This window comes from Frankliniella occidentalis, unplaced genomic scaffold, assembly GCF_000697945.3.
Source record: "Frankliniella occidentalis isolate FOCC.00 unplaced genomic scaffold, Focc_3.1 Scaffold245, whole genome shotgun sequence".
Taxonomy (NCBI): domain Eukaryota; kingdom Metazoa; phylum Arthropoda; class Insecta; order Thysanoptera; family Thripidae; genus Frankliniella; species Frankliniella occidentalis.
In genome coordinates this window covers 75,500-86,382 of record NW_026267371.1, presented here as the reverse complement: position 1 = coordinate 86,382, position 10,883 = coordinate 75,500, and the positions used below count along the sequence as shown (strand labels likewise).

Sequence of the window (10,883 nt, the reverse complement as noted above, 5' to 3'; positions counted from 1 at the left end):
ATCCGGGGTAGACCCCGGCCCGCCACCGCCGAGCCGTTCCCCGAGTCGGCCGAGCAGGACACGGACCACAACGCCAGCTTCTCGGCCTCACCTGCTCCAGCCAGGAGGCCGACGGCGCGGCCCACCAGGCCCACGAGACCCACACGCCCGCCGCCGACGACCACGACGAGGCGCGTGACCGCGTCGCCCGCGACAACGGAGGTGCCCCGCCCGGCGGTGCCCTCTGCGGGTATCCGGGCGCACCACCCCGGGCCGAGTTTCAACACCTTCCGGTCGTCTACCACGCCCCAGCCGGACGAGGAAGAGGAGTACGAGTACGAGGACGGCGAGCTCGAGGGTGACTTGGAAGGCGAGGAGGTGGACGATGTCGACAGCGGTCACCCCTACGTCGAGTCCACGTCCTTCCGCTCGACGGCCAGCACCGCCCTGGACGACCACACGGCCCGCGCGGATTACGGCGTGGTTGGCCCGACTCACGGCGCCCCTCCAGCGCAGTCCCACAAGGAGGGCTACGACGTGGTGGCCATGAGTCCGCAGCACGCGCTCGTCCAGGACGACAACTTCAAGGGCTTCGTGGACAGCGCCTCCATCGACGCGGACCCCGCCCACCGAGACGACAAGGTCGGGGGAGTGACGGTGAGCGTGTCCAAGAAGCAGGGGAAGAAGCCCGTCAAGGAGGCCGGCAAGGACTCCAAGGAGGCGGTCAAGGACGAGATGGTGGTGTCCGTGGTGACGACCAAGAGTGTGACGCACGACACCGTGACCACGCTCCCCCCTAACCATAAGGAAGAGCCGCACGGGCACGCTCAGATCGGTGCACCGCCCAACACGGAGGAGCGCAGGACCGACGCGGAGCCCCCCAACGCCACCGAGAGCTGGGTCATCGTGGCGTCGGTGCAGACGAGTCGTAGCGTCTCCGGGGCTCGCTTCATCCCGCACAGCGCCGTCACTCAGGACGAGCACCCGCTGCAGTCGCTCCAGCAGCACACGGGTGAGGGCGAGACCACCACGTCGACGTCCTCGACCTCCTCCAGCTCCTCTAGCTCCTCCACATCCTCGGCCAGCGCACCGCCGGCCAGCGCGCCCTCCTCGTCCGAGACCGGCGCGCCGAAGCAGCCCCCGAAGGGTATCTCCACGGAGAGCATCATCGACAAGTTAGACCGAGTGCAATCCGAGCTGTCCAGCGGATTCCTTTCCGGGAGCTTCCGGGACTCGAAGATCGCTGTTGACGTCCTACCTGACGTGATGCCACCCTCCACCACCACTACCTCAGCGCCTGGGACCAGCTCTACGTCCACGTCTTCGACCACCTCCACCACCACCACCACAACCACCACAACAACCACGACATCGACGACGGAGCCACCTACCACGACGCCCCCAGCCACAACAACTCCTCCGAAACTGCCCACCGTGCCCGTGGTCATTAAGAAGTTCAACCCGTCCAACCGCCGGGCCACCACGCCCCGGCCGCACCCCGCGCTCACCTCCCTCAAGCCGTACGGCAATAACGTGCCGACCACCACGGCCAAACCCAAGAACAAGAATCTCGAGTCGATCTTTGACACAATCAAGTTTGACGACCTGAGCGCCAGCCTGCTGCCCGCCGGGTTCAAACCGCGCAATGCGAAGCCCAGGACGACGACAACGACCACCACCACCACACCTGGGCCCAAGACAAACAAACCCTTCCGGTTCGAGGACCTGCTCCCCCCGGGCTACAAGCTCACCAACGACACCGAATCGGAGCAGATCCCGCCCTCGGCCACAACATCGACGAGCACCGCCCCGTCCACCGAGCGGGCCAAGAGCCTCGAGGCGTTGCTCGGCCAGATCAAGTTCGAGGACGTGAGTGCGCTGTTGCCCAAGGGCTACAAGCCGCCGCCGAGCACGACAACGAGTGAGGCGCCTCCGACCACAACCAGCACCACGGCAGCGTCGACCAGCAAGCCCGCCGTCAAGGCCGTTGGTCTGGAGGCCCTCCTCAGCAAGATCAAGTTCGAGGACGCGAGTGCCCTGCTGCCAAAGGGCTACAGGCCGCCAGTCACCACTACCCAGGAGCCGACAACGGCGTCGGCCTCTTCTGCCGGTACCTCCACCACCTCGGCCACTGTCAAGAAGTCGTCCGGGCTGGAGGCGATCCTCAGTAAAGTCAAGTTCGAGGATCCGTCCGCCCTTCTCCCTAAGGGCTACAAGCCGGCACTTGGTACCACCACAGTCGCCCCTCAGGAGACGACCGAGAAGAAGCTGGCCATCACCAAGGTAGGTCCGATGAGTAAGTACGCTAGAGTCAAATGTATCAGTGAACATAGATATTCACCGTGAATGATGGATGTTTCAGGAGGTGGACATCAGTGCGTTCCTCCCGCCGGGATTCAAGCTCAGTACCGGGGCGCCCAGCTCCACCGAGAAGACCCAGTCGCCCTCCTCTGCTCTCGAGGCCATCCTCTCGAAAGTCAATGTGGCCCACGTCTCGAGCAGTCTCCTGCCGGCGGGCTTCAACGCCACGACTTCCGGGGACGGCGACCCCTCAACGACAGCCTCGCCGTCAGATGCGTCTCCCTCTTCGGCGCCCAAGCTGGTATTCCCTAGTCGCCCTGGATCGGGGACTCGCAAGCCCCTCATCAAGACGACGTCGCCTAAGCCAGCCGCCACTCCGGCTACGCCCACCATCAGGAAGGGCGCGCCGACCAGGTTCGTCTGCCTCCCGACTGCAGAGCTTAGGGGTCGTGTACATACAACACGCTCTACAGGACAGGAGATACAAATATCATGGTCCCTGAGAAGGTTTTGGACCAGCCAAGGAGGTCCAAGATATTTGTACCCCATGGGTATAAAAATCATGGATCCGTAAAAGTCCCCATGGTTGTTTTGAATCTCTTGAGGGGTGCATGGGCATGATATTTTGTACCCCAACCCCTCTCTACGGCACGTGGTGGTGTAGTATGCACGATCGCTTTGTTGTGTCAAAACCTAACATTGCAGTATTATTTTACAGGGCAACCACCGTCTTTACTGGTTGGCCAACCCCTTCCACGACCCCGGTGTCGCCTGAGGTTCTACTCGAAAGGGCCAGGCAACTGGCTGCCAACGCTACCACGTCAACCACTACCACGACCACCACGACGACAACCACGACCACCACAACAACCCCTCGACCAACCACTCCTGGTCTTTGTATGGAATCATGTGATTTGGCAGCCACTATCAAGCTTGTGGGTGGGGCTAAATGGGTGCCTGAGCTCTTGGACCACAATACAAAGGAATGGCAAGATCTTGCTAATGATGTCTATGATGAGGTATTCGTCGGCACCAAACCAACAATCATATACCATAATTATTTTTTCTCATTTTCTAAAGATAATTTTTTTCTTTTACCAGCTGGACGCTGTCTACAGCAACTCTGAACTAAGTCGCTGGTATAAAAAGATCCGTATTGAAGCATTCAGGTTAGTGGCCATCCGACATGTTTCAAAAATTTATTTGTCCTTTTTTGGTTTATTAAGAAATAACATTTTATTTTCAGTGAGGGCAGTATTTTGGTTGACTATTTCGTTGAGTTGACTGACATTGGTGATGAAGTGGATACTCGTGAAATTAAACAGCTTTTCCATGAGGCATTGCAAGGACAATTGCCGTCAGTCAACAGCAGCAACTTGTCACTCGCTGAAGAAGCCGATAGTGACTGGGATGATGGCTCAGATGTGACTCCTGCTGCTGCCACTGACCGAAAGTCAGCTTTCAAGAAGCTTGGAAACTTTATATTAGACCCTACCTATACGGATTTCATTGGTACTATATTGTTTTGTTCATACATCAATCTAGAAACATCAACTGTTTTTAATTTTAATTACAATTCAATAATTTTCTTTTTACCCTTGTAGTTGTTCCTCCACAAATTATACCAACTGTAGGCTATGCAGATGATGACGTTTTCTTGCCACAGTGGGCAATTGCTGGCATTGTCATTGGCTTAGCATCATTACTTTTTGTGATTATATTTGGTGTCACTGTGGTATGTTTTTGTTTACTTTTACTATACATTTTGAACGTTTTTGTTTTGTGTACATTTTATGAACTTTTTATTGGTCTCTTTCAGCTTGTGAATCGCCACAAAAATTCAAAGAAACAACCAACTCCTCTCACGGAGGACATGCTTAATGAGTTAAATAAAAATCACATGGGCGGATTAGAAAATTATGGTGCTGATGACCTGTACAATATGGAGGACGTTTGGAATGACCGATCATACGACAAGCCTCCTAAAAAAGTAAGCCATTAATGTTTAATTTTATTAAAGTTTTTTTTGTTCAAGGTAAACATCTAATGACTCATTTGTTTAATTTTAGCGTTCATCTGGTTCCATTCAAGAGAATTCTATGTCCAATTTGTATGATAGTTGGCGGTCCGAATGGAATGGCTATTACTACAATGCATATTACGGCAACAATGGTTCTACTCATTCTGGTTATTCTCGAAGAAGATCTGATTATGACACCAATTTCTGAGATTACGCCTGAGCTCATTGTCAGTAACAAACTACAGTATGTACTGATGGTGGGCTCACCATGACTGAAATGTGATTCTTGACTCATAAACATTCCACGAGTGGTGAAGACAGACTCCTTCACCCAACCAGCCAAAAGACCAACTCTTCAAGTTAAGAACTACTATTTTCCATATAAAATTAATTAGGTACTGCACTGTATTTCTTTTACAACCCTTCAAAATTATAACTGATAAAATGAGAGATTAGAGCTATGCTGATTCCAAATTGTAGCAGATACCAATTTGATATGGTTCCTGTTTCTAGTTTCATAATCTATTGAACTGAATGTATGATAAGAAAAATGAAAGTATTTATGGACCAGATTCAATCTATTTTTGTTTTTAATTCTTTTTTGGTTTTGAAGTTAGGAAGTGTTTACAGTGGTACAAGTTTTTACCATTTTACTTATAATGAGAGGGGAGCCAATGAACTTTTTGTAGCAGTTGAAAACCATAAGCCTTGGCAAAGTGATTATAATGTTAAGTTACTGTTTCTTTTATTTTAATTTTGTTGTTGTTATTTCCTGTGCATTTCTGTGGTTTGCTCAAACAATTTATTGAATGCCATAATGTTTAAGAAATAAGAGAAAACGGAGGTCTGTGTACCATGATTAGAACTTCAGAGCGACAATGTGAGCCTCTGAGACTCAAAGTTGAATGTACATACGACTCTACACTACTTGTCCTCGGAAATATGTCAGAGGGGATCTAATGGTAACTATTTGTGATTGGTTTTGTAAAATACTGTTTTCTGATGGTGCATTTGCATTTATATATATATATCTTATACTACTCTGTCATTAATTATCAACTTGTGAGGCCAGCATTCCTTAATTGCACTAGTTTAAATGAAACATACCATAATTTGGGCCTGTTGTATGTACTCTAGTCAAACAGCCAACTATGGATAACTTTTGAGCCTTGAATCTTTGTAAGTTCAAAGAATTAATTTTGAGCTTTTATCATTGAATTTGGTATATGACCAACAGGTTGCAAATGTGACTTTCAGACATATAGATACTTACTTTCCCTTACTATTATAAATTTATAAATGTTGTTCCATATGATATTTCACAGGGTAAATTTGACAGATTTTCTGTTGATAACATTAATATTTACAAATTTTAAAATGTTTTGAGTCCTTAATCTGAAATTACTAGAGTTTCCTGTATGTTTCTCTATCTCCAATTATGGCTTTTTATTTCTTCATAGTACTGATATTTGGAAGAAGATATTAAATGAGCTAGAGTTGACGTAACTACTTTTTCTACAAAACTATTATAGATCAGAAATGGGTCTTTTATTTCCAAACTGGCCAATCTGTCACAGAGATGAATTCGTCTCGAGACCTGGACCTGAATATTCATATTTCATACCTACTTTCTTCATTATAAGTTAGATCTGCCTAGCATATTTTATTCTTTTTGGTGCAATTTGCAAAATTAAATATTTGTCCTGTAATTTTCTTAAAGACAGCAAAATACTACTCTTTGACGACTATAAAATATTATCTTACTGTCACAAAGTCTATGTAAAGTTAAGTGATAAATATATTTTTAACAACTGAAAACATCCGCCTTGTACCTATTAATATCACATATCACATGGTGTTGAAAATGCTTTAGCCAGAAAATGAAACAATTCACATACTCTTCTCCTAAAACTTTGGGGAAAGACTAAGGGAAGACCAACATTGGTAAACCCTAGCAGAGCAGAAGACAGCAATCATGGTGCTGTTATAAGATTTTTAAACATCTGGTTCCTCACAGTCACCCATATTTTAGTGTGTTTTCCATACGTTATGGCCGTCGACATCAAATACAGACCGAGCCGAAGTATATATATAGTTCAATATTGGTCGACCCTTCCCCGACCGAAGTCGCGCCGGAGCTCGGAGTAGCGACAAGCGGCAGGTGGCAGGTGGCAGCAGGTTACACAGGTGGCGCCACCTTTCGGATCCGACACGAAGGAACCCAAGGGAAGACACAGAACGCCTGAGAGCTCATGGGTTAGGCAGCCCCACGGGCACTGGCAGCGCCGTCCGTTGAGTACTAAAACTTAACTAACGGGCCTTCATTAGCTCAAGAAAATCATACGTAAAAGCTGGGAGTAAATAATTGGTGCGTTTCCACACTTGGAATGCCAACAGACAAGTTGGTAGCCCCAATATTGTTGCTACGTCCCTGTTTGTACAGCAACAGTTAGTTGTAGCTACAACCGACACGGCCGGCCACAGGCAACTTTATCCGTACTTACTATGGCGTCGTAAATGCTCACGCCCCCCCCCCCAAACCCAGACATAAATAAAATGGGGGAGTACTTAGTACTTCTCACACCCCGCAGGACGACTTCTGAGTTCGTAAATTGATCAGCCGAACAACAGTGGTCAGAACATACTCCCGGGGTTTGTGAGACGGTTAACGCGTACGTTAGTTGAACTGTACTGACCCACCACAGGTCATGGAGCTCCTTTACAGCCAGATTCTAGGTCTTAATAGCGCCATGAGTTAGTTAGGGTCACGAGTTCAGCCAAAAGAAGCCAACATCCACTATACTTCTTATTACGGGCTTGGGGCAGTTGAGACGAGTTGTGGGTGGACCCCTGCGCGGTAGGCAACCCGGCGGACACGGCCGTAGGGCGAAGGTTGGTTCATAAGAGAGGTCGTGGCATCGTTGTGGTGCGTTGTGGCTGGCCTCCGTACAGCCTAGCCTAGATCGATACCTATACCTATAGTCGGTCCGTATGGTGATTTTTGGGGCGCGCGTTGCGGCCGCAAAGTTGTGGCCACAAACAAGGTCCGTATTAAAAATCATATGGATTCCCGCGGAACGAGCCGGCTGCGGTGCGGGTTGGTGCGGATCGCCTGCCCTCTGGCGGCGGACTCATGCAGTTTGGGTTGAGTGCTAGAGTCAACACTCAGTTCGTTCAGTTCAAGTTCCAGTTCAGAAAGGTCCGTTTCCGCTCGGCCGATGCAACTGGATGCAACGCGTAGCCCAGCGGAGCCCCAGTGAACTCCAAGCCCCTCTGCCAAAGGCAGACGCGTCTCTGCAGTCGCACTCGCGGCGCTGGGCGAGCCGGCTTGTGGACGCGAGCGAGCCGCAAGACGACGGAAAGGTTAGGACCAACAAGTGAGTCAAGGACCGCCTGTCGCTTCTGTAGCGCAGTGCACCAGTCCCCGCTACTCGCGGGCTGCGGAGGGCTGAAGTGGGCAATGTCTCTTAAAGAATTTGCTTCCAATGTTCGTCAGGAACCAAAGTGTCAGATAACGACCTTGGCGGGAATACCGGTGAAAAAGGAGGAGTCGCCGTGACGTCATCGCCGCACAGCTGTGCTTGTCCCGCGCTACTCCGCGCTACAGAGACACTCCCACTCCAGTCGCGGCGCTACCCGGGCCGGCCTCTTTGCAGCTCCGCGCTAGCAGCATGGACCTGGAGTGCAACACCTGCACCGAGCGCTTCGACGGCGCCGAACGGGTGCCCCAGGTCCTGCTGTGTGGGCACACGGCCTGCCTGCAGTGCCTGCAGCGGCTGCCGGACAGCAGCTGTGCGACGTGCCGCCGGGTGAGTGGCAAGGGGTAAAAGCTCTGGAATCACTCGTTCGTTACACTCGTTCTGACCCGTTCCCCGCAGGACTTAAACGGTCCTCCGGGGGGACTCGTCACTAACTTCTTGGTGCTGAAGTCATTGGAGGGAGTCAGTCAAATTTCTAATTTTAGCTAGTATCTGAACCTAGAGCAATCCAGCCCGTCCATGAGCACGGCTTAACTATACCGTTCGCACGCAATGGCGTCAGACCTGCTTTGTGCCTCCGTGTACTACTCAGTGTTGTTGTGCAGGACCGAGCTGCTGCACGGGACCCACCACCTGCAGCTGCACCCACACCTCCTGCAGCTGCACCCTCACCTCCTGCAGCTGCACCCACACCTCCTGCAGCTGCACCCTCACCTCCTGCAGCCCTCCTTGCCGCCCGTGACCCACCACCTGCCGAGGCGCTGCCCCCTCGGGAGTTGGATGTAAACGATATGAGCCACTATGGACGCAACGAAAAGCAGCAGGAGAAGGCCGCCGCCTTGCGGGACGCGCCAGGGGTGAGTGTGCGCCGGACCTCGAGCCTCACGGCCCCGCACGAGGCTGCGGGGAGCGGCCCGGTACACTGGCACACTACAGACAGTCCCGCAAGTTATCGGCCGCCCTGAGAGTGACTCTGTTCCCCCGCAGGTGACACGGCTGGTCAATGTGTGGTGTCACATGGACCCCGCCTGGAGCCTCCGGCTGCTGCAGCGCGCCGCGCCCACCCTGGAGCGGCTGACAAGGGGACTTAGGCAAGTGTAAATTCCCGATCGTGCCCAAACTCGGTATATTTGCTTCTTATCTATGTAGGTGACGAATGCCGACCATTTTTTTTCCTGAGAGTCATATGTCGAAACTCCCTATAAAAGCGTATAATTTCGAAAAATACAAATTTCTACTTTTCTACAAATTTTAAGTGGAAGTCCGACTCAAAATGAGTGGTTTTGGGGGGGTAGTTCCTCTACCACTTTTCGATTTGAGACCTCCTTCCGTCATTTTTGGCCCAAATTCAACATTTTTTCCATTATTTGCTCCCCTAAAGTACCCCAGAAATTGACTCTCAGGAAAAACTACTACCGCCAGTCGTCATCAATATAGATAAGAAACAAATATACCGAGTTTAGACAAGATCGGGAATTTACACTTGCCTAAGCCTCCTTGTGAGTGTGTGCAGCCCCCGCGGGGCCCACCTGCTCGCGGTGCACGCCATGCCGCGGCTAAGGAGGCTGGACGTGTTGAGTGACGACGTCGTCCTGTACCCCGAGCCCCCCCAGCTGCCCGCGCTCCCGCCGGGACACGCCGGCCTGCAGTGGCTCAAGCTGTGGTACATCCCCCGTGCCACGACACAGTCCCTGCTGCGGGCGCACGGCGGCACGCTGGAGGAGCTGGAGCTGAAAGTGGGCACGGCGGAGGGATACGATGACGAGTGGCCCATCAGCTGCCCCTGCGGCGACCTGCACTCGCTGCTGGAGCAGTGCGGGGTGCGGGCGCTCAGGAAGCTCGTGCTGTGGAGGTGGTTCTGCAGGCACCAGCCAGCCACCTGCAGCCAGCAGCGCGCCGAGCTGCGGCGGGTGCTGCCCGGAGCCGAGGTGCTCTGCGACGAGTGTGACGTTGTGGAAGAGGGACAGGTCTAGGGGCGGCGAGCAGCGGCTGTGCCACCGCCACCCTGCGGCAGCGAGAAGACTCGCGTCATTCGATAAAGACATTTGATTTAACCAACTAGAACGGCATATAAAATAAAGTGAAACTTGACAATATTATTATTACCAAGTGTTTTATTTGTACTTCGTACCGAGGCGTGACGAATCCAGATATCGTCCTCCGCCTCCGAATGCTAGAGATTTCCGCGTGCTTGCCGGGTGCAACACCACGAAGCGAGCTAAGCGAGCTAAGCGCACTAAGCGGGCGGCCGCAAGCGCCGTGTGGGTAGGCTGACCCGCACAGCAGTGCTGTCGAGCGGGACGGCCCGCCCGGCGCCTGCCAGCCGAGCCCCACTGGCGGGACGACACTGAGGGTCGGCCGCCGCCGATTGCAGAGGGCGGCAACCCATCGTCCACGGTGACGAGCGGGCGACCTACTCGCGGTGCATCACACTGCTGGAGGCGACCGCCAATATATTAATGACTCAGTGTCATTTAATTGTGAAACCTGCAACCTGAAGGGGCTGGTCGTATATTAACGGTGCATTTAGTCACAGTAAACTCCTCATCACTTCCACCAACGGTGACCTACACATCTGAACAAGTCATATCCCCGAGCTACAATATTACCTCCGAAGTAGCATGGGAAGCATGGGGCGTAATCCCTGAGAATCGACCAATAAACCTTGAATTTCATAGCGAATCAGAACTGTGTTGTAGTAGACTTAAGCGATTACTATTCGTAATGAGAATTTGTACTTCGGGAACCCACGAGACCTCGAGTCCCTTGAGACCCCCTTTATAGGGCGTTTGGTGCCCACCTTGGCGCACGCCCTGGCCGTTGGTATCATCAAAATAATCTCGAGTAATTCAGAAAAGATTTCTTGCCACAGTGGACTCTGTGCCGTCTGCCGAGCAAACTGAAACCACCCCGCGGCTCGCGCACGCAGAGATGAGCGTCTCCCACGTTACTGACGACCGGTCAGCTCTCTGCGCGCTGGCCCGTCAGTCGAGGCGGACGCTGGGTTGGGGCGCGTGTCGGCTTGGAAGCTGAAAGAGACCGGAGCCGCCCCACGACGCACGGCGGAACCGGACGCATGGCCAGTACTCGGTGGCGTGGTTGGT

General features: G+C 52.3%; 3 protein-coding genes across 4 annotated transcripts in view; all 3 read left to right on the top strand.

Moving 5' to 3' along the window:
- Positions 1-6: 6 nt before the first annotated feature.
- On the top strand, positions 7-6,118 carry LOC113208136 (mucin-5AC). The gene is made up of 8 exons (XM_026425003.2): positions 7-2,262; positions 2,342-2,694; positions 2,999-3,299; positions 3,382-3,449; positions 3,527-3,792; positions 3,885-4,015; positions 4,100-4,270; positions 4,350-6,118. Exons 1-8 carry the CDS (start codon positions 526-528, stop codon positions 4,506-4,508), a joined length of 3,186 nt encoding a protein of 1,061 aa, XP_026280788.1. The 5' UTR covers positions 7-525; the 3' UTR covers positions 4,509-6,118.
- Positions 6,119-7,430: 1,312 nt separating this feature from the next.
- LOC113208138 (uncharacterized) lies at positions 7,431-9,875 on the top strand. 2 transcript variants are annotated; one of them, XM_026425005.2, is made up of 4 exons: positions 7,431-7,663; positions 7,797-8,109; positions 8,385-8,636; positions 8,767-9,875. In XM_026425005.2, exons 2-4 carry the CDS (start codon positions 7,972-7,974, stop codon positions 8,878-8,880), a joined length of 504 nt encoding a protein of 167 aa, XP_026280790.2. In that variant the 5' UTR covers positions 7,431-7,663; positions 7,797-7,971; the 3' UTR covers positions 8,881-9,875. The 2 variants fall into 2 exon arrangements, with proteins under 2 accessions (XP_026280790.2, XP_026280789.2); XM_026425004.2 differs by having other exon boundaries at positions 7,431-7,677.
- Positions 9,327-10,883, top strand: part of LOC127750721 (ataxin-2 homolog) — an 11,122-nt gene continuing 9,565 nt past the window's right edge. The window contains exon 1 of the mRNA XM_052273087.1: positions 9,327-9,442. Coding sequence (XP_052129047.1) covers positions 9,327-9,442 — 116 coding nt within the window. The remainder of the gene's footprint in view (positions 9,443-10,883) is intronic.

Coding starts and splice junctions, on each gene's coding strand:
- LOC113208136 (XM_026425003.2), top strand. CDS start 526: ATGAGTCCGCAGCACGCGCTCGTCCAGGACGACAACTTCAAGGGCTTC. Junction 2,695..2,998: donor AGGAAGGGCGCGCCGACCAG/GTTCGTCTGCCT, acceptor ATTATTTTACAG/GGCAACCACCGTCTTTACTG. Junction 3,793..3,884: donor TACCTATACGGATTTCATTG/GTACTATATTGT, acceptor TTACCCTTGTAG/TTGTTCCTCCACAAATTATA.
- LOC113208138 (XM_026425005.2), top strand. CDS start 7,972: ATGGACCTGGAGTGCAACACCTGCACCGAGCGCTTCGACGGCGCCGAA. Junction 8,110..8,384: donor GCTGTGCGACGTGCCGCCGG/GTGAGTGGCAAG, acceptor GTTGTTGTGCAG/GACCGAGCTGCTGCACGGGA. Junction 8,637..8,766: donor CCTTGCGGGACGCGCCAGGG/GTGAGTGTGCGC, acceptor GTTCCCCCGCAG/GTGACACGGCTGGTCAATGT.